Source organism: Hemitrygon akajei, chromosome 1, assembly GCF_048418815.1.
Source record: "Hemitrygon akajei chromosome 1, sHemAka1.3, whole genome shotgun sequence".
Lineage (NCBI taxonomy): Eukaryota > Metazoa > Chordata > Chondrichthyes > Myliobatiformes > Dasyatidae > Hemitrygon > Hemitrygon akajei.
The window spans coordinates 77059556-77083100 of NC_133124.1; the positions used below are offsets into that span (position 1 = coordinate 77059556).

At 42.9% G+C, this 23545-nt stretch overlaps 1 protein-coding gene across 1 annotated transcript in view; it reads left to right on the top strand.

Moving 5' to 3' along the window:
* LOC140727989 (meprin A subunit beta-like) overlaps positions 1-23545 on the top strand; it is an 87652-nt gene that overhangs the window by 32223 nt on the left and 31884 nt on the right. Inside the window, exons 4-10 of the mRNA XM_073046060.1 lie at positions 2876-2919; positions 3033-3111; positions 10828-10945; positions 13438-13616; positions 15132-15350; positions 18135-18287; positions 22154-22369. Of these exons, the coding sequence (XP_072902161.1) occupies positions 2876-2919; positions 3033-3111; positions 10828-10945; positions 13438-13616; positions 15132-15350; positions 18135-18287; positions 22154-22369 (1008 nt within the window). The remainder of the gene's footprint in view (positions 1-2875; positions 2920-3032; positions 3112-10827; positions 10946-13437; positions 13617-15131; positions 15351-18134; positions 18288-22153; positions 22370-23545) is intronic.

Genomic DNA, 23545 nt, shown 5'->3' on the forward strand with positions numbered 1-23545 from the left:
GATTTGCCACTGGTGACAGAGCAGGCCAAGTCATTGGGCATATTTAAAGTAGAGGTTATTAAGTACTTACTTAGTAAGGGTGTCAAAGATTATGGGAAGAAGGTAGGAGAATGGTGTTGAGAATGAAAATAAAAGAGCCGTGATCAAATGGCAGAGCAGGCTCGTTGGGCTGAATGGCCTAATTCCGCTCCTTTGTTTCATGGCCCTATAGTCTTAATACTTGCCTAATACACTGTGGTCTTCTGCTAATCTGACCTAGATAGCTGTGCCCCTCCACTGCGCTTTCTATCTGCAGTGGGCCGTGACTGATTTCAGGCAAGTAATTCATGATTACAAACAAATGCTGGCTTCACTGCTGGCTCAGTTTCTCTGCTGCCTGGCTCCATTTTGGCGTAGCCTGCTGTGATGGAAGTATTTTCAATTTTCTATGTTTTGCCTAATTTTAGATAGAATTCTCAGAACATGTAATGCAGAACTGGTTCATCTCCCCTTCCTGTGTTTATCATACACTTATCATCAGTACTTTCCTCAATGGCTTGATGTGGTAGCGACCTGCACATTTTAATCACTGACTGGATGAAGCTTCTGTTGGACACATCAGTGACCACCCTGTGTGTTTATGGCTCCCAGGTAAAGAGCACCACACACACGCGGGAGCATCTCCTCTGCCATGGAGTCATCCAATATGGAAACAGGGCCATTCTGAACATCCTGTACAAGCACCTTTGCTCTAAAGTAGTGGTCATCAACCTTTTTAAGTCCAAGATCCCCTACCTCGGCCTTAGTGAAAGGCAAGATCTACCTACTAAATTGTTTAGAGAAGAAAATGGTTCAGATTGTACTTCCAACTTGAAGCCTTTTATTTGGGCTAATTGTATTTGAATTACATAAAATGCTTTTGTCAAACTTTCAAATTAATTCAACCAAGAAAACACTGTAACTAGCATTCCAAACAGGCCATAGCTGTCTTTCTTTAAGAATATTACAATACTTCATACCTTTAATTCTAAGTTTCATTATTTAATTTTATTTTAACACAAAAAATAAATGAATAAAAATTGACTTGCACTCAGTGTGATGACTGCGGCTGAATACTTTCTGCTAGTTCCCTGAAATTTGGAAATTTGGCTGAATGTCAGTAATACAGTTCCTGTTCTTAGATTTAATAATTTTCATCTGTGAAAATGCAATTTCACACAGATAAGTTGACCCAGAGTAGGCACTGACTTTTAGTGCACATGTGGTGAGATGAAGAAACTTCTCCCTGCTGACAAGCTCCCCAAAGTCACAATCTCTTTAAGCTCGATGTCATTTTGCAAATCAATTGTTTCCATTTCAATATCACTTGGCACACCAAATACTTGCTGGAATTTGGCTGCTATCTGTTCTATATCGATCGGTAGAAATGGGTTTGAAATAAATGCAGCAATATCTTTCATGACGTTTTACTCCACAAAACGCTGATCAAACTCTATTGCCAGTTTGTCTAGGTAAGCACAGTACTGCTCAGGGCGAAAAGCATGTTTTTCCTTGATGGCCTGTAACATTTTCTTTAAATTGGAAGAGTGTGGGAAATCCAAACATTGAGCTTGGCCTTAAGTGCATTTACTGCGCTTATCATGGGGGGCAGGTGTCAGTCTTTTCCCATGAGCTCGTCGTTAAGTGCGTTTAATTTTGCATCAAAAGGTTTACCAGGCATAATGTATTTGTAGTAACTTCTACTTTGAAAAAGGACCACTTGACAACTTCATGCCCAAAGGAACTACTTTATCTGGGATGGCAAAACCAATATTTAATATACAGATGTTTTCACTGAACCACGGTGCATGGCTGATGCACCATCAATAACTCTGAGTCGTGGGTTAAGGTAGGCTTTTATTGGCTGGAAGAAAGCACAAGCAGCAAGTGACCATCACACAACATCCTGGAGACTGAGGAAGGGTCTGTGGCTCCAATCGCCTTTATACCGGGGTCTGTGGGAGGAGCCACAGGAGCAGTCAGTGGGGGGGGGGGGGGGGGCGTGTCCAGACAGGTATATGTAGTTCACCACAATGGCAGAGGGGCACCGGGCAGAAAGAAAGGAAGGAAAACCCCGCAACCCCAGAAACAACCTCTCTTTACAAACAGCTTTCCGTAGAGGGAGTATTGCTATGTTATCATTATCCTGATCAGTATTACTTACTTTTATAATGCTCACATTGCAACAGTATTTGTGTATTTATTTTTCTTTTTTTTTGGGATCTACTGGGAAAGTCTCAAAGATCAACCGGTCAATTGCAATCGACTCGTTGGCGACCACTACTCTAAAGCCCTTTGTGAGATTCTCATTCCCTCTTTGAAACAAACTGTCTCAGTCTATTCACTTCTTATTGCTGGATATGACCTCTCCATCCAGGTACCATCGTCTTCTCCACCTTCTCCCATGTCTTTGGAATGTGGAACTGGAATAGGTTTAATATTGACACATGTACAATGGAAAGCTTGTCTTGCATACTGTTCATACAGATCAGAACATTATACAGTGTATTGAGATAGAATAAGGTAAAACAATAACAGAATGCAGAATAAAGCATAACAGCTACTGAGAAAGTGCAGTGCAGGAAGACAATAAGATGGAAGATCATAACCAGGTAGATTGTGAGGTCAAGAGCCCATCTTTTTGCCCTAAGGAACCATTCAATTGTGCTATAACAGCAGGCTAGAAGCTGTCCTTGAGTGTGCTGGTTCATGCTTTCAGGCTTTTGTATCTTCAGCCCAGTGGGACAGGGGAGAAGAGAGAATGTCTGGGGTGGGTGGGGAGTTTGATAATGCTGGCTGCTTTACTGAGACAGCGAGAAGTATAAACTGATTGATAGTGTGTGCTTATTCTCTGCAGAACTTGGACTGGATCTCATAGAAGGAGATATCATGCACGACATGGTAAGCTCATGACATTTTTTCTGGCATGTTGAGGAAAGCAGAATGTTTACATAAACTTACCCCATGTATCGCTGTGAGGATGACTGATTTTTTTGCATTACCTTTAAAATCAGACCACCTACAGAAGTGCAATTGCTGATGAAAAATACAGGTGGCCAAAGATGATTCCATACTATCTGGAAGATAGCTTAGGTGGGTAATAACACTGAATGTAATCCAATTATTATGATACTTTAACCCAGATTGCAATTAAGTGCTTTCATTTTGCATTTCTAATTTACAAATTTATTTTATCAACTAACTATAGATGAATTTTAGCCAAGTATTATATCTAGGCTACACATTTTCAGCTTGAATTTTTGCTTAGATAATGTGATAGTTGTTCCATGAAGCATTTTTGGTTAATTACAGAATTCTAAACTTTGTACTTTTCACCTGACTGAGATTATTAACCAGGTCACTGGTCTTAATGGACCGTGACGATCCAATTGTATAATTCAGTGAATTTCAATTGCACCGCCTGGCCTTTGTCTAGTGAATCCTGTAAGTAAGATCAGAGAATTAACGAACACAGAAGTTCATACAATTTAGGAGCAAAGTAGACCATTCGACCTGACAAGTCAGTTATGCCATTCAATTATAGGTAATGTTATTTATTTTCATCCCCATTTTCCCACCTTTTCCCTATAACTTCCAACCCCCTTACCAATCAAGGACCTATCGGTCTCTGTATTAAATACGCCCCATGACTTGACTGCCACAGCTCTCTGTGGCAATCAGTTCCATAGATCACCATTCTCTGGCTAAAGAAATTCCTTATTATCTCAGTTTTACATGGACATTTTTTATTCTGTGGCTGTTCCCTTGGATTCCAGATTTTCCTACTAATGGAAACGTTTTCTCCACATCACACTCTTCAGGTCTTTCAATATCTGCTGAGTTTCAATGAGATTTCCCCTACATCCTTCTGAACTCCACAGAGTACAGCCCCAGGGACATCAAACACTCCTCATACGTTAAAACTTTCATTCCTTTGATCATTCCTGAGAAATTCCTCTGAGTCCTCTCCAGGGCCAGCACATCTTTCCCAAAATTGCTTATGATATTCCAAATGTGACCTGGCCAATGTCATACACAGCCTCAGCAGTACATCCTTGCTTTTGAATCCTAGTCCTCTCCAGAGTCAGTTAACCTCAGACCGAGAATATAATGCAGAACCTTTGGATTGGTGTCACTGGTATGAAAACCATATGCTCTGCATGCAGGAAATGCTCAGCTGGTCAGGGAGCATCTGTGGTGAAAAATAGAAGTGAGGTTTTGGGTTGACAATCGTTTTTGGCAATTAATGTTATTACAGATTTACATTGACTGCATACCATACGAGGGGTGTTTGATAAGTTTGTGGCCTAAGGTAGAAGGAGGTGAGCTATTAACTTCAAACTTTCTGCATAATCACTCAAAGAGTTGAACTGCATGTGCATGCAATGAGAGCTGTATAACTCATCTCCTTCTACCTTAGGCTACAAACTTATCAGTCACCCCTGCTGTGGACACTTTCTGGAGATCCAAGATCCGTATGCTCCACGACCGCTGGACTAAGTGTGTAAATGTAGGAGAGGACAATGTTGAAAAATAAATGTGCTAGGTTTTCTAAAATTGACACCTTCTACCTTAGGCCATGAACTTATCAATCACCCCTCATATTAGAGTCAAAAAATATAGCACAGAAACAGACTCTTCAGCCCATCAAGTCCATGCCAAAACATTTAAACAGCCCAGTTCCATCAACGTACACCAGCGCCATAATCCTCCGTATCCCTGCCATCCATATATTTATTCAAACTTTTCTTAAATGTTGAAATTGAGTTCAAATGCACCACTTACACTGACAGCTCATTCCACACTCTCACAAACCTCTGAATGAAAAAATTTCCCTTCATGTTTCCCTTAAATTTTTCCACCCTTAACCCATGAGCTTTAATTGTGGTCCCAACCAACCTCAGTAGAAAAAGCCAGTTTGCATTTAGCCTACAGGATCTATACCCTTCATAATTTTGTATACCTCCATCAAATCTCCCCTTAGTCTTCTACATTCAAAGGAATTAAGTGCTAACCTATTCAATCTTTCCTTATAGCTCAAGTTCTCCAGACCCGGCAACATCCTTGTAAATATTTTCTGTACTCTTTCAATCTTATTTAGATCTTTCCTGTAGTTAGGTGACCAAAACTGCAGACAATATTCTGAATTAGACCTTACTATCACCTTATACAACTTCAGCAAAACATCCCATCTCCTGTACCCAATACTTTGATTTATTAAGCCAATATGCCAAAAGCTTTCTTTATGACCCAATCTACCTGTGACAATACTTTCAATGAATTATGGACCTATATTCCCAGATCCCTTTGTTCTACCACACTCCTCTGTGCCTGTCTCCCAGGTAAATACACATGCAAAAGATGTATTTAAATCTCCCCCATCAATTTTGGCTCCATGCATGGGTTACAATTCTGATCTTCCAGAGGACCAATTTTGCCCCTTGCAATTCTTTCGCTCTTTACTTATCTCTAGATTCCTGTAGGATTCTCCACCTTCTTTCACCATTACTTTTAAGCCCCCCTTACCAATCAATAATATACCAATTTATGTTCAAAGACTTGGTCTCCAAGTCCTCCGTGGCAACAGTTTCCACAGATTCATCACCCTCCTGAGATGAGGAAATTCCTGGAGATAGCTATAGCTATACAAACGTTAAAGGTAAATATTTTTCCCCAGTTTATTTATTGTTTTCCTTCTTTATATTTGCAGAGTTAGAACAGTAGGGATGCCTTGCAGGATAATTGGATGCTCTTATTGTGGGATGTGGGAAGGCTGGGAGAACTCCAGCAATCCTGATGACTTCACCTGAACGAAGTACATCCAGCTGCAGCTTCTAACACTCCATGTTAAGGAATTGGAGCCGGAAATGGATGAACTACAGATTATTTAGGAAGCTAAGGGGGTGATAGATAGGACATATGGAGAGGTAGTTATACCCAAGGTGCAGGACACAGGACCTAGCACAGGTGACAGTCAGAAAGAGTAAAGGGGTTAAACAGCCAGTACAGAGTACCCCAGTGTCAATCCCCCTCAACAACACTTTGGATACTGTTGAGGGGAGGATGATCTAGAGGAAAATTACAGCAGTCAGGTCTCTGGCACTGAGCCTGACTCTGCGATTTATAAGGGGGGTGGGGGGAAGAGACGACCTGTGGTGATAGGGGGATTCATTAGTTAGGGGAACAGAAAGGAGGTTCTGTGGACAAGATTGAGATTTTCGGATGGTATGTTGCCTCCCGAGGGCCAGGATCTGGGACATCTTGGATCAAGTACTCAGCATTCTTAAACGTGAGGACTTAATCCAAGATGTCCCAGACCCTGCAAGTCGGGAGGCAACATACAATTGGACCATGTAGGTACCAATGACATGGGTAAGAAGAGTGACGAGGTACTGCAAAGTGGGTTCAGGCAATTAGGTGCTAAATTGAGAGACAGGACCACCAGGGTTGTGACCTCAGGATAGCTGCTAGTGATGCCAGAACTAGGAAAATTATACCGTCTAACATGTGGTTAAGGAGTTGGAGTAAGAGGGAGGGCGGAAGATTTTTGGATCTTTGGGCTCTCTTCAAGGGCAGGCGGGACCTGTACAGAAGAGACTGTTTGCACCTGAACTGGAGAGGGACTAATATCTTAGTGGAAAGGTTTGCTAGTGCTACATGGGTGGGGTGGTTTAAACTTGAGTTGCAAGTGGATGGGAACCAGAGCGCCAGAGCAGACAGTGGAGAGGTTGTAGAGGCAGATGTTGTTAAGACCTCAGACCAAGTCAGGAATCAAAAGGTTGAGCTTGGTGTGACTAATGTACTGAACTGCGTATGTTTCAATGCAAGAAGTATTGTAGGAAAGGCAGATGAGCTGAAGTCTGGATAAACACATGGAATTGTGATATTGTAACCATTGGTGAGACGTGGTTGCAGGAAGAGCAGGACTAGCAGCTCGATATTCTGGTGTCCCACTGTTTTAGAATGGGCAGAGTAGGAGGGATTAAAAGGGGAGGGATGGCTTTACTAGTCAAGGAAAATGTCACAGCAATGCTCAGTCAGGACAGACTGGGGATCTCGTCTAGCGAGGCTTTACGGGTGGGACTGAGGAATGAGAAATGTATGACCACATTAATGGGTCTATATCATAGACCATTAACAGTCCACAGGATTTAGAGAATAAATTTGTAGAGAGATCACAGTCTTGCAAGAAACACAAGGCTGTGACAGTAGTTGATTTTAACTTCCCACTTATTGACTGGGACTCCCATAGGGAATGCGATAGGGCAGGTGACAGAGGTTTGTGTAGGGGAACACTTTGCATCTAGTGATCATAAGCCTTCAAAAGTGAAATTTTGAGAGCACAAATCTTACATGTGCCTGTTAGAATAAAGGGTAAAGATAACAGGTTTAAGGAATCTTAGTTTTCAAGTGATATTGAGGCCCTGGTTAAGAACAAAGAAGGAGGTGCGTAGCAGGTTTAGGCAGGTAGGTACAAATGAGGTACTTATGGAGTATAAGAAATGCAAGAGAACACTTAGAAAAAAGGTCAGGAGGGGTAAAAGAAGGCATGAGCTTTTGCTGGCAGACAAGGTGAAGGAGAATCCTAAGGGATTCTGCAGATATTTTAACAGCAAAATGATTGCAAGGGACAAAATCAGTCCTCAGGAAGCTCAGAATGGTAATCTATGCATTGAGCTAAAAGAGACGGGAGAGATCTTAAATGATTTTTTTGTGTCTGTATTTACTCAGGAGATTGGCACAGAGTTGACACAAATGAGGCAAAGCAGCAGTGAGGTCATGGACCCTATACAGATTACAGAGGAGGAGATGTTGCTGTCTTGAGGCAAATTAGGGTGGACAAATCCCCAGGGCCTGATAAGGTGTTCCCTCAAACATTGTGGGAGGCAAATGCAGAACTTGCAGGGGCCCTAGCAAAGATATTTAAATCTCCCTTAGCGACGGGTGAGATATCAGAGCATTGGAGTATAGCTAATGTTGTTCTGCTGTTTAAAAAAAGATCTAAAATTAAACCAGGAACCTATAGGCCTGACATCAGTTGTGGAAAAGTTATCGGAAGGTATTTTAAGGGATAGGATATATGTGTATTTGGACTGATTAGGGATTGTCAGCATGGCTTTGTGTATGGTAAGTCATGTCTAACCAATCATTTGGACTTTTTCAAGGAAGTTACCAAATAGGTGATGAAAGCAAGGCAGTGGGTTTTGCCTACATTGAATTTAGCAAGGCATATGACAAGGTCCCACAAGGGAGTTTGATCAATAAGGTTCAATTGCTTAGCATTCAAGATAAGATAGTAAATTGTATTAGACATCGGCTTTGTGGGAGAAGCCAGAGAGTGGGAGTAGAGGGTTGCCTTTCTGACTGGAGTCTTGAGACCAGTAGAGTGCCAAAAGGATCAGTGCTGAATCCATTGTTTGTCATCAATATTAATGATCTGAATGATAATGTGGTTAACTGGATCAGCAAATTTGCAGATGACACCAAGATTGGGGGTGTAGTGGACAGTGAGGAAGGCTATCATAGTTTGCAGAGAGAATTGTATCAGATGGACAAACGGACTGAAAAGTAGCAGATGGAATTTAATATAGACAAGAGCAAGATGTTGCATTTTGGTAGGGCCAACCAAGATAGGTCTTACACAGTGAATGGTAGGGCACTGAGAAGTACTGTAGAACAGAGTGATCTGGGAATACAAGTACATAATTCATTGGAAGTGTTGTCACAGGTAGATAGGGTCGTTAAGAAAGTTTTTGGCATTTTGTTCTTCATAAGTTAGGATTTTATTCCTAAGAATGTAGAAGATTGAGGGGAAATTTGACAGAGGTATACAAATTTATAAGGGGTATAGATAAAGTAAATGCAAGCAGGCTTTTTTCACTGAGGTTGGTGGGTCTTCAAGCAGAGATCATGGGTGAAGGGTGAAAGGTGAAAAGTTCAAGGGGAACATGAGGGGAAACTTCTTGTTTCAAAGGGTCATTAGAGTGTGGAACTTGCCGCCAGAGCAGGTGGTGTATGTGTGCTCAATTTCAACATTTAAGAGAAGTTTGGATTGGTACATGGATGGCAGGGGTATGGAGGGCTATGGTCACAATGCAGCTCATTGGGAGTAGGCAATTTAGGTTGTTCAGCACAGACTAGATGGGCTGAAGGGCCTGTCTCTGAACTGTATTTTTCTATGACTTCCATGATTCTATCTCAGTGCTAGATAGATAGATAGATACTTTATTCATCCCCATGGGGAAATTCAACATTTTTCCAATGTCCCATACACTTATTGTAGCAAAACTAATTACATACAATATTTAACTCAGTAAAAATATGATATGCATCTAAAATCACCCTCTCAAAAAGCATTAATAATAGCTTTTAAAAAGTTCTTAAGTAGTTTACTTAAATACATTGAGTCCTAACCCGGCACTTTAACATATCTTACTCCTGGCGGTTGAATTGTAAAGCCGAATGGCATTGGGGAGTATTGATCTCTTCATCCTGTCTGAGGAGCATTGCATTGATAGCAACCTGTCGCTGAAACTGCTTCTCTGTCTCTGGATGGTGCTATGTAGAGGATGTTCAGGGTTTTCCATAATTGACCGTAGCCTACTCAGCGCCCTTCGCTCTGCTACTGATGTTATACTCTCCAGTACTTTGCCCACGACAGAGCCTGCCTTCCTTACCAGCTTATTAAGACATGAGGCGTCCCTCTTCTTAATGCTGCCTCCCCAACACGCCACCACAAAGAAGAGGGCGCTCTCCACAACTGACCTATAGAACATCTTCAGCATCTCACTACAAACATTGAATGACGCCAACCTTCTAAGGAAGTACAGTTGACTCTGTGCCTTCCTGCACAAGGCATCTGTGTTGGCAGTCCAGTCTAGCTTCTCATCTAACTGTACTCCCAGATACTTGTAGGTCTTAACCTGCTCCACACATTCTCCATTAAAGATCACTGGCTCCATATGAGGCCTAGATCTCCTAAAGTCCACCACCATCTCCTTGGTCTTGGTGATATTGAGACGCAGGTAGTTTGAGTTGCACCATATCACAAAGTCCTGTATCAGTTTCCTATACTCCTCCTCCTGTCCATTCCTGACACACCCCCACTATAGCCGTGTCATCAGCGAACTTCTGCACATGGCAGGAGGTGATGCCCTTGGATCCTAGATTCTCCTACTAATGGAAGCATCCTCTCTGCATCCACTCTATCTAGGGTTTCCGTTTCAGATTTCCACCAGCTGCTGAGTTTTGAATTTCCTTGGCTTTTATTTTATTGGTTCAGTGATCGATAGGATACCTACCCCAGACATAATTTCTAATTGTCACTTATGTTCTTGTCATTTTTGTGGTAAGCATCTCTGATAGTGTTTGAACAAAGTTTTTTTTGAGCAACAGTCTCTAGCTGAAACTTATTTTGCACAGACTCTGAGTTTACATTCCAAAATTGGGGTTTTCAGTACAAACTTCATTTGAAATCAATCAGATCAGAAGGAATTGAGAGAGGATTATTGCACTCATTGAGTGCTGCTGGTGTGGAACTCTTGGTCTGAAAGGGATCCAAAGGCAGAAACACTGAACCATACCTTGGTAAACCTTTGAGAAGCCATAACCTGCGATGCTTGTGAACTGGATCTGGGAAGTAGGATTAACCTAAAGTCCATTCTCGGCAAGCATGAACACAATGGGCTGAATGGCCTATTCCCATGTGGCAAATTTCAATGATTCTGTGACCCCTAAACTTGTTCGATTCCAAGATGAAGTTTTGCAAAGGCGACCCATTTGAAATATGACCTCCTGTCTTTCCCACAGATGTAAATGCTAAAGGTGTCATCCTTAAAGCTTTTGAACAATATCGTCTTAAAACTTGCATTAATTTTAAGCCTTGGACTGGGGAAGCTAACTACATCTCCGTATTCAAGGGAAGTGGGTAAGAGCGTGATTTGGTATTCCTCTAAAGACTGGTTCACTTACTTCATTCGTTGTTGTTTTATCCATTCAGTTCCTCAGGGTTGATAACTAAGTACCTACAGTACCTGGGACATTGTTCTTAATATATGGCGAGGGTTGTCTTCCATTTGTTCATGCCATATGGACTTTGCTAGAGAGGAATGCATTTATTACCCTTGGGCATGTTATGGAATTGGTTTATTATTGTCATACGCATTGAGAGATAGTGAAAAGCTTGGCTTGATTACAGATCAATCATTACAAAGTGCACTGAGGTAGAGAGGAAGGTAAGACACTGACAATGGAGATTAATGTGTAACAGCTACAGAGCAAGGGCAGTGCAGGTCAACAATAAGGTGCAAGATCATAATGAGGTAGAATGTGCAGTCAAGAGCTCAATTTGTCATACTAGGGAATCACTTTATGGCAGTGGGTTAGAAACTGTCCTTGAGCCTGGTGGTACGTGCTTTCAGACTTTTGTATTTTCTGTCTGATAGAAGAGGATTCTCTTAAGAAAGCAACCAGCATATTCAAAGACCCCACCCATCCTTAAGGCAGTGAGAAATGCAGATGGATTCCAAGGAAATTCCACACAGAAAATGCTGGAGGAACTCAGCATGTCAGGCAGCATTTGGGAGGGAAATAAACAGTCGACATCTCAGGCCGAAACTGTTCATCAGGATTCTGTATTTCCCTCCCTAGATGCTGCCTGACCTGCTGAGTTTTCCAGCAGTGTGCGTGTGTGTGTGTGTGTTTTGCTTAAGATATCCAGCACCTGCAGAATCTCTTCTGCCTCACCTCTCACTGATTAACAGTAGCCAGTCACTTCTGCCTATTCTTCTGGTTTGCAATTTCACTGATCATATCACAAAACAGTGAGACCAATGCCAACCTTGCTAACTTACGAACCATACAATTCTACAGACCGTTGCCATGCATGTGACCCAAACTGCTGCCAAATAGACAGCTTGATTCTCTACCCCACATTTGTTATTTTTTCAAAAAATAATATTTGACTCATTTTCCAAGAGTTTAAGAAAAAGGAGCAAGGGGGGAGATGTGGCCCTGGAACATTGTCCACAAGACAATAAGATTATAGCTGACCTAATACTCATAGAAGTGGGCCGTTCAGCCCACCACATTGATGATAACCATCAAGTACTTCACTAATTCCCTTTGCCAGCACTTGGCCCATAGGTGTTTGTGCCTGGGTGGTTCAAGTGCTCATCCAGCTGCTTCTTAAATGTTGTGAGAGGACCTGCCCTCATCAGCGTGTTTAAGATTTCAACCATCTTATGGGCAAAGAGAATTAGAACATAGAATACAGAAGAATACAGCACAGGAACAGCACCTTCAGACCATGATGTTGTTACAAAATGATTATGCGAATGACACCTTTACATTAATCCTTTCTCCCTGCTCATGATCCGCATCCATCCATTCTCTGCACATTCATGTGTCTATTATCTAAGAGCCTCTTAAGTGCCTCTACCACCTCCCTGGCAGCACTCTCCAGGCACCCACCATTCTTCATATGAAAAAACTGGCTCAGCACAACCTCCTTGAACTTTCCCCGTCTCACAGTAATTGCATCTCCTCTGGTCTTAAAGACATGAAGTGTTTGGTTTCTCCCTCAGATCCCCTCTAAACCTCACAAATCCACGTTCTCTGGTTTGGCATGGTTGCCTTCATCAGTCAGGGCATTGGGACGCTATGTTGCAGTTGTACAAGATGTTAGTGTGACTATGCTTGGAGTATTGGGTGCTGTTTTGGTCGCTCTTTTATAAGAAAGACAGCATTAAATTGGAAAGAATGCAGAGAAAATTCATAAGGATGCTGCCAGGACTCAAGGGCCTGAGTCATAGATAGAGGTTGGGCAGGATAGGATGTTATTCCTTTGAATATAAGAGATTGAGAGGTACCTTATGGAGATGTCAAAAATCAAGAGGGGTATATATAGGGTGAATGCACAATCACCCTATATATGTCCCTCAAGAAAGAGAAATATACTCCTCAGGAAAGAGAATTGTTAATTAGAAGGAATAGATTTGAGATGAGAGGGGAAAACATTTAAAAGAGACTGGAGGGACAACTTCTTCACCCGGGGGCATATGGAATGAGTTATCAGTGAAAGTAGATGAGGCAGTGCTATAAAAAACATGTAAAATACAGTACATTTGGATAGGTGAATGAATAGGAAAATTTGAGAAGGATATAGGCCAAACATGGGCAAATGGGATTTAACTTGCTTAGCTCATGGTTGGCATGGAGAAGTTGGGCCAAAGGCCTATTTTCATGCTCTTTTAATCTACATGGAAAGAATAAGTATTTCCTTTCCTGAAGCACCCCGCAAAATTCTCCTTCTCTAATACCAAACCCATTCTCTGTTATCTGACAATTCCTTTAGCCTAGTCCTCTTCCAATTGTTGAAGAACCAGCTCCAGGTTTGACGTGAATCTCTCTGTGTGACAGGTGTTGGTCATCGGTGGGCAATCATCAAGTTGGCAAGCAGCAGCTCTCAATCGGAGAGGGATGTGAAAGAATTGCCTCCATTGAACACGAGTTTCTCCATGTGCTGGGATTCTGGCATGAGCAGTCAAGATCCGATCGTGATGACTACATCCAAATAATGTGGGACAGGATTGAAAATGGTAAAGTCAGGTGACATCCTCCAAACAGGTGTCCCAGAGCCAGGTTTGGACACTTAGTCAAGTGTTTAATATGAAGATGAGAAAGATGAAGATTGGCCCTTTTGCCTAAATAATTCATGCTGTCCAAGATGACCATCCAATCTACTCCCATTTCACCCATAATCTTCTAAATCTTTCCAATCCATGTACCTGTCCATGTGTCTATACTGGTAAAAAAGAGAGTTACTCAACCAAGCATAGGCACAAGGGATTGCAGACACTGGAACCTGGATCAAGAAACAAACTGTTGAAGGAACTCAGCAGGTCAAGCAACATCTGCATTGACACTTTGCGTTAAGACACTGCATTAGGACTGAAAATGAAGGGGGAGGTCGCTGGTATAAAGTAGTGAAGGGAAGGGGTGAGGCATGGGATGGCATGTGTTGTGGAGCCAGGTTAGTGGGTGGTGAGGGAGGGGTGGAGGGAGTGTCAGAGGCTGGAAGGTAATTGGTCAGTCAACCAAGGGCTGGTGGTATCTGATGAGTAAAAATGGCAGATGGAAGTGGTTTGGAACAGTTCCCCTCAAAACCCCTTCCCAGCTGCCCATCATGCCCTCAACATCACCTTCCTCACATCAGGTGCCAGCACCTGCAGCCTTCACATCACCTCCCAGCCTCCGTCTCTACCTCCTCCTGCCCCTCAACCCCCTCCTCACCTGGATCCATCAATCACCTGCTAACCCCTACTTCCCGACTCCTCCTCACCTCTTCATGCTGATGTAGAGTCCTGATGAAGAGTCTTGAGCCAAAATGAGTCTTGCCTCCACAGATGCTGCTCTCTAGCAGTTCATTCTTCATCCAAACTGAGGTGAGCTGCCGGTATTGCAAGGTATTCAAGTGCACATTCTAGGGCTATTTAAATGTGCTACCACCTTTTCAGGACAGTGAATTCCAAACCTCCACACTCTAGGTGAAGTAATGGTCCTTATCTTCCCTCTAAACTGCCAACTATATATGCCCCTTTGGCATCTTGCAATGCTCTACCTCAGAGTCTGGTGCTGGTTGAGACATTGAATAGATTCAATAATCAGATAGGTTTCTGAACCACTGACCAGCAAAGGACACTGGGCGAGAAAGTAGAGCTGAGGCTAAGATCATTTGATCCACAAGTTTAGCCAGCGATGGAGTAGGTTCAAGGAATTGTTGGAGTAACTCAGCAGGTCAGGCAGCACCTGTAGAGGGAAAAAGACAATCAATGTTTCAGATCGAGACACATGAAATTGGGAGAGGAGAGAGAGTTAGCATAAAAAGTTTGCAGGGGATTCGTAGGGAAAGAGCTAGCAAGCAACAGGAGGTTTCAGATGTAGTGGGCAGACTGGCAGTTGAGCAAAGGAAGGATTGACAGAGTGACAAAGTCTCCTCATAGAATTACAGCTTGGCAAACATAGATCGTGCCCGTTTGCTCCAGTATGACCAGCACCTAATTCTAGCGTTCTCTAAGAAATTCCTTGATGAGCTTTCATTTCAATTTATTCAGGTAAAGGACACAATTTCAATAAGTACGACGACAAGGTGACCATCTCACAGAACATACCGTATGACTATACCTCAGTGATGCACTACAGCTCAACCGCTTTCAACAATGGCTCAGAACCAACAATTGTCACCAAGATTGCTGAGTTCAATAAGGTGATCGGACAACGCATGGAGTTCAGCGATTATGATCTCCAAAGAGTCAACCGACTCTATAACTGCAGTGAGTACCAGTGTTTTGTGGGCAGGGTAAAAATATGTGAAGGTTAGTGAAGGTGGAGGCACAAGAGACCACAGATGTTGGAATCCGGAGGGATTAACAAGCTGTTGGAGCATCTGTGGAGGGAAATAGACAGTCAACGTTTTGGGTCTTGGATCCAGATGAAAGCATCTTGACCCAAAACATCAAATTAATATCGCAACACAGATGCTACCTAACCCACTGAGTTCCGCTAGTAGCTTTTGTTTTGCTGGAGATATTGTATGTGTTGGGAAAGATAGAGTCACAGGGACATACCATACAACACAGCCCTTCACTAATCCCATGTTTAAAAATTCTCTGTATTTCTATCAACTCTCCCGCCCGTCCCAGATTCTTCCACTCACCTACACAGCTGGAACAACTTACAGTGGCCAGTTAACCCTGCTAAAGGATAAGATGGTTTGTAGGTCAATTGGTCACTGTGTGTAGGTATAGGTAAGTGGTAAAATATTAGTGCAGAGGGATTTGTTGAGAATACATGGAGAATAAAATTAAATGGCATTTGGTCGGCGTTAGTGTTCAATAGCCTGCATCGATTCAGTGGGCCGAAGGACCTGTTTTCTTACTGTAGAAGGACAGCTTCTACCTCACTGTTATAAGAGCAGTAAGATGAGATGTACTTTTGAGCTCACAGTCTACCTCACGTGACCTTGTACTTTATTGTCTGCCTGAACTGCACTCTCTCTGTAGCACTTTATTCTGCATTCTGTTGTTGTTTTCCCTCAATGCACTGACATGATGAAATGATCTGTGTGGATGGCATGCAAAACAAAGTTTTTGCTGCACCTCAGTCCATGTGAGAATAATAAACCAACCTATCTTTCTCTGATTCTCAGTGTAGAGTGTGTCTGCACTTTACTAGACACACCTGCTCACCTGCTTGTTAATGCAAATATCTAGTCAGCCAATCCTGTGACAGCAACTCAATGCATCCAGTTGTTGTTCCGATCAAGCATCAGAATGGGGGGTAGTAATGTAACTGGTGCTAGTTTGAGTATCTCAGAAACTGCTGATCTCCTGGGATTTTCATGTCTTACGATCTCTAGGCTTTACAAAGCATGGAGTGAAAAACAAAATCATTTAGTGAGCAGCAATTCTGTTGGTGAAAACATGTTAATGAGAGAGGTCAGAGGAGAATGGCCAGCCTGGTTCAAGCTGACAGTGACCACACTTTACAATAGTGGTGTGCAGAAGAGCATCTCTGAACAGACAACATGTTGAACATTGAAGTGGATGGGCCTATAGCAGTTGAAGGCCTCACAGCAGCTTCCACTTCTGTACCTCATAACGCAGCCACTGAGTAGATATTGTTGGCCTTCATCAGCTTAGCACTGGTGACTTGGGGCTCACTTTCTGCTGTTGTGATTGGGCAGTCATATTGCATAGAAACAGGCTACCCTGCCCATCATGTTTATTCTGATCCATCTGCATGAATCCCACTTTCCAGCTGCTGGCTTGTAACCTTCCTCATCTGGACAATTCAAGTGCTTGTCCAGATGCTTCTTAAACACCAGCAGTAACTCCTTCCAAGAGACTATCCAGCAGTGTGTTCCAGGTACTCACCACTTTCTGTGTGAGAAAGGTATGAAAGGTTTGCAGGAATATTGTCAAATTGGTTTGTTATTGTCACATGTACTGAGATACAGTTAAAAAAAATCTCTTTTTGCATCTCACCAACACAGATAATTTCACCATATCAGTGCATCAAGGTAGTACAAGGGAAGACAAAGTATAGAATAAATTGGATGAGCTCAGGCCGGCATGAATGAGTTGGGCTGAAGGGCCTTTTTTCAGTGTTGTATAACTCAATGACTCTAAGTTTCTGAGAAAGGAGAAGCTTACAAATCAAGAAACTATCGACCCAATGACTTGGCCTCCACAGCTGTCTGTGGAAATGTATTCCACAGATTCACCATCTTCTAGGTAAAGAAATTCATCTCTGTTCTAAAGAGATGACCTTCTATTCTGAGGGTGTGCTCACTGGCTCTAGACTCTCCCACGTTTGGAAACATCCTCTCCATGTCCTCTCTATCAGGTCCTGCAATATTCGGTAGATTTCAATGAGGTCCACCCTTATTCTTGTAAACTCCGCTGAGTACAGGTCCAGGGCCATCTAATACTCCTCATGCTTTAACCCTTTGATTTCCTAGATAATTTTTGTGAACTTACTCTGTATCCTCTCCAATGCCAACCCATTCTTTCTTAAATATAGAGCCCAAAACTGTTCATAATACTTCCAATGTGGTCTAACTAATGCTCAATAAAGCCTCATACAGAGAAGCCATTTTGTTAGCCTGAACAGTTAACACCACAGTTACTGGTACTGGGAGCCCTACGTTTGCATTTATATCCTAGTCCTCTTGAAACAATTCACTTGCCTTCCTCGCTACTGACTCAACCCACAAGTTAACCTTTAGGGAATCCTGCACTAGGACTTTCAAATCCCTTTGCACATCCAATTTCTGAATTTGCTCTCTGTTTAGAAAATAGTCCCGTCCTTTACTTCATCTACCAAAGTGCACTTCCCTATACAGTATTTCATTTGTCACTTCTTTGTCCATTCTCCTAAAGTGTCCAAGTCCCTCTGCTTCCTTGGCACTATCAGTCCCTCCACCAACCTTTCATAACATTCGCAAACCTGCTGAGAGTTTCAAATATTTTCTGCTTTTAGTTACAAAAATGCAAATTCTTCTTGTCAAGGTAAAACGCGAACTCTCAGCTTTCTTCCCTCTTGTTTCTGGTTAGCCTCCTCGCTCAGCTTTTTGGACAGTTGCGACTTTGAACTTGAAAATATCTGCGGCATGATACAGGATCAAAAAGACAGCACTGATTGGCAGCGAGTCTCCCAGGCTCTGGGTGGACCTTCAACAGACTTCACCAACATGGGCAACTGTAAAGGTAAACACTTCCATTTCCAGCACAATTTAATGATACAGTTTAAATTTCACTGTTGCGTATTTGACAGCATGATGCACCATCAATAACTCACGCTGAGACTTAGGAAGCGAGATATCGGCTTTTATTGACTGGAAGAATAAACAACACTACATCCTGGGGAAAATGAGGGAGAGCAGCAGCCCACAGTCGCCTTTATACAGGGGTCTGTGGGAGGAGCCACAGGAGCAGTCAGCAGGGTCTGTGGGAGGAGCCACAGGAGCAGTCAGACAGGTATATCTAGTTCACCACACAGCATCTGCAAGTTCTTATTGCAATCTCTTACTGCCTGGGACAAGGAAGCTGGTACATGGGAACCAATCCCTGTAGAGTTCCATCCTGACTTGGAAATTTGTCAGCAGTTCTTCAGTTGCTGGTTGATCTAAATCCTGGCCTTCCCTTCCTGTGGCACAGTGTGATCACCTTAACCTGAATGAAAGTGGTTCAACAATGTGGCTCACCACCGCCATCTCATGGGCATTGAGAGACGGGGAATAAATGTTGTTCTTGTCAAGGATGCCCAAGGCCCAGAAATGAACAAATGATAAATACTTCAAAACCTGAATCAGAATCCACTTTATTACCACTTATACTTAAGTGAGGTGAAATTTGTTGTTGTATAGTGCAAAGACAAAATTATAGCAAGTAAGCAGATAGTGCAAAACAAAATAATAAGAAGCCACCTTCTCATTCTGGCTTCTGTCCTCTTCCTTTTCCGTCCTGATGAAGGGTCTTGGCCTGAAATTCCAACTGTTTATTCCCTTCCATAGATGCTGCCTGATTTGTTGAATTCTTTCAGCATTTTGCACATGTTGCTCAAGATTTCCAGCGCCTGCAGAGTGGTTTGTGCTTTGGAATAATGAGTTAGTGTTTATTGGATCATGAACCGTTCAGAATTTGATGGCAGAGGGGAAGAAGTTTGTTTCCGAATCATTGGGTGTGGGTCTACGGGTGTAGGTAGCTCCTCACGGATAGTAGTAATGAGAAGAGGGCATGTCTTAGATGGTGAGATTCTTTAATGATGGGTTCTGCCTTCTTGGAACACCACCCCTTGATCGTGTCCTTGATGATGGGGAGTGCTGTTCCTGCGATGGAACTGGCTGAGTCTACACCCACCGCAGCCTCTTTCCGTCCTGTACATTGGAGCCTACATACCAGGCTGTGATGCTCTCCACTGTAGAAATTTAGAAGAGTGTTTGGTGACAGACAGACTCTACTCAAACTCCTGTTTCCTCAGGGACAATGCACCAACAGATGGCTACAGTAGCCTGAAATGCCAGGAGGGATGGATACTGGGGAGCAGTATCTTCTATTCCTGGGATGCTCACACCAATTTGCAAACCAATCACATTAGCTGAACATCAGCTAATACAATTGTGTGGGGAAAGGCTTTTAGTCTTCTCAAAATGAGACTGTTTGTCATGTAAGGCTCTGCCTGTTTGCACAGGCTGGTGAAGGAGATCCCACTGTGCCACAGGAGGGCAAGTTCCAGGATTTCGATCCCCCAACGCGGATGAACTGATAAATTTCCAAGTCTGGATGATCCTTAACGTGGAGAGAACGCTGAAGGAGTTCTGTGTCCCAAGTACTAGGTGTGCAGATTTTCATAGCAGACACAAGTTAGTCAATTGCAGAGAGCATGCAGTGCCTGAGGAAGTGCAGCAGTGAGACCCGGAACCTCAGCAATATGAAGAGGAGGAGCAGACAGGAATGCAAATGCTACAATCAGGAGAAGCACACAGTCTGCTGGAGGTACTCGATGGGTCAATGGGTCAAGCACCATCTGGGAGGGAAAAGGAACTGTTGACATTTCGGTCAAAACCCTGCACTGGGACCCAGATTGTCAATAGTTCCTTGCCTTCCACAGATGCTGATCAACCCACTGAATTCCTTCAGCAGACTGTGTGTTGATGTGAAACAGAGACTGAAGAAGCATGAGGACTGGGTAGAAGAGGCGTGCTTCCAGTGGCACATTCCTGGTCACCATATGCGTGCAGGGGGCAAGGATTGTCTATGCAGGACATGAGAGGCTCTGTGATAGAGAGTCTCCAATAGAAGAAACCTTAAAATGATGAACCCCAGAGCAAGTCAGATAGCCCTCTACTGTAGTCCCAAAGTAAACCAGATGGTTCCCTACTCACGTGCCAAAGCAAGGCCTCCACTGTAGTCATAAAGCAAGCCAAGTAGCCCTTTACTCAAGCCCCAATGCAAGCTAAGTGGTCCTTCTTATCACAGGACACCTTTGGTCAGTGGCAAGCCCAGTAATCAGTTACATGGTGCTTTGTGCTTCATCTGCACTGATTATTCGTTGTAACTGAATGAATACCTGAATTGAGTTTCTGAAATGGTCCACTGGTCTGCTAGACATTGTGGGGCATGGAGCTCATTTGTGCATTGTTCACTTTGTACATATGAAGGAGACAATAGAGTGACCACCTCCCAGGATCACCTGGTTCCATCATGGCATTTGGGATGTCCTGATGCAGGGACCCTACCTGAAACCTCAACGATCCCTTTCCCCCAGAGATGTTGCTCAACTTGCTGAGTTCTTCCAGCAGATTAGTGCATGCTGGAACTGGAACTGAAATTAGTTTATTGTTATTACCTGTACTAAGTGTAGCATCTGTGCCCCCAATTTACCCCATTCGCCTAGAGTGAACCACCGTCACTCCACCAACAGTGCAATACTTCGGTGTAAAGACGGTGTAATCCCCCCCCCCCCCCCCACCCAGTACAGGCTCACAACACAAATATCAGACAATACACCAAAGGTGAGGAAATAATTACAACTTTATAGTTATTTCTTAGTGATGGGTTAGTAGAAACAGATAACCTAAAGGTGCCAAATCAGTAAGTTTATCAGCTTGTGCACATAATATTTTAATATGTGGGAGCTCAATCCCCCGGTTCCATCCACAACAACTTCCCGAGCTTTCGGCCACTGTGCAAACCGTCGATGTCCAGTATCCGGCACCCTGGAACCGCTGTCCACTGCTCACACGTCCGTCCTCCTCGCTTGCCTCCTGAAAAAGACCATGAACTCCTGCTCAACTCACACATACAAGATAGCATAACAATTCTCCATTGGTTGGTTCCCTCCTTATCTGCAGTTATAACCCAAATATTCCAGCTACAGAAACCCATTACAGCATTACGGAGAAGCCATTTGATTATAACAATACAGAGAAGCCATTTTGTTAGCCTGAACAGTTAACACCACAGTTAGTGGTACTGAGAGCCCTACGTAAGGTACAATCCTGCATTACTGTTCATATACATCAATCCATTGCACAGTGCATTTTGGTAGAACAAGATAATGTTGATAACACTGGCTGCTTTACTGAGGCAGTGAGACGTCCAGGCAGAGTCCATGGGAGAAAATCTCATATATCTGAGCTTGGTGCCATGGCAACTTTTCACGTCTTGCTTTAGCAATCGACATTGTGTGTGTCTGTCCATGTGTGTAGGTGGGTGGGAGGGAGGAAAAGGGTTTGTTTTGCAGTGGTTGTTTCACTGCTTGTGTTCTGTGTTGTTCTGCTGAGCATCATGGATACACTACGTTGGCCCCAGAGTGTGAGTTAACACTTAGCGAACTGCCCACAACACATCCTTAGATGTGTTGTACATGTGATAAATAAATCTGAATCTGACCATTGGAGTAACCCACTCCAACACTGTTTCAATTTATTTAGCTAACTCCATTACTGTTTTATTGGCATCCCAAATGGACATTGGGACGAAATGCAGCAACTGCTTAATCCACTGAAAACAGACAACCTCCAATTTCGTAACAAACACACTTCACAAATGAGGTTTCTTCTGTGTGGCAGGTAGTGGATACTTCATGCACTTCAGCACCAGCTCAGGCCCGGTGGGACAGAAGGCCTTCTTGGAAAGCAGGATATTTTACCCAAAGCGTGGGTTTCAATGCCTCCAGTTCTATTCCTTCAACAGTGGAAGCGACAAAGACCAGCTAAACATTTGGGTCAGAGTTTTCAACAAAGAAAATCCCAATGGTACTTTAACTAAAATTAGAGGAGTAGAAGGTAGGTTATTGAACAACAAAGAATACATGAGTTTCAACAGTAATAAGATCTTTGTCATGTAAATAATAATAATAATGGACACACTCAGTGGCCACTTACTTTAGAATACCGATATAACTTGTTGTTAATGAAAATATATAATCACACCAATCACGTGGCAGCAACTCAATATGTAAAAGCATACAGTTATGCTTTGGGAAAAATGGCAGATGGAATCTTATACCGACAAATGCAGGGTATCAGACTCCAGTATGACCAACCGGGGTAGGTTTTACACAGTGAATGGTAGGGTACTGAGGAGTGCGGTAGAGCAAAGGGATCTTGGAATACAGCTCTTTGAAAGTGGCATCACAGGGTCGGAAAGAAAGCTTTTGGCACATTGGTCTTCATATATCAAAGTACTGAGTGCAGGAGATGGGATGTTATGTTGAAGTTATACAAGACAAGTTTGTAGGGCCTAATTTGGAGTATTGTGTGCAGTTTTGGTCACCTACCTATAGAAAAGATGTAAACAAGATGCACAGAGAAAATTTTCAATGATGTTGCCGGGTCTGAGTTATAAGGAAACATTGAATAGATTACAACTTTATTCCTTGGAATGTAGGAGAATGAGTGGAGATTTGATGGAGGTGTACAAAATTAAGAGGAGTACAGATAGGTTAAATGCAAGCAGGCTTTTTCCACTGAGGTTGGGTGGGACTATAACCAGAGGTCATGGGTTAAGGATGAAAGGTGAAAAGTTATAGGAGAACACAAGGAGAAACTTCACTCAGAGGATCGTGAGAGCGTGGAATGAACTGAAGCGCATACAAGCTCGATTTCAACATTTAAGAGAAGTTTGGACAGGTATATGGATTGCAGCGGCATATAGGGCAATAGTCCCAAAGCAGATCGATGGGAGTAGGTGGTTTAAATGGTTCAACATGGACTAGATGGGCCAAAGAGCCTGTTTTTGTGCTGTGCTTTTCTATGACTTTATATGGTCAAGAAGTTCAATTGTTTATCACACTAGACATCACAATTGGAAGGAAATGTGAGCTAAGTGACCTTGACTATGAAATGATTGTTGCTGCCAGATGGGGTGGTTTGAGTGTCTCAGAAACTGCTGATCTGCTGGGGATTTTCATGGACAACAGCCCCTACCCTAAAGTTTGCAGAGAATGCTATGAAAAACAA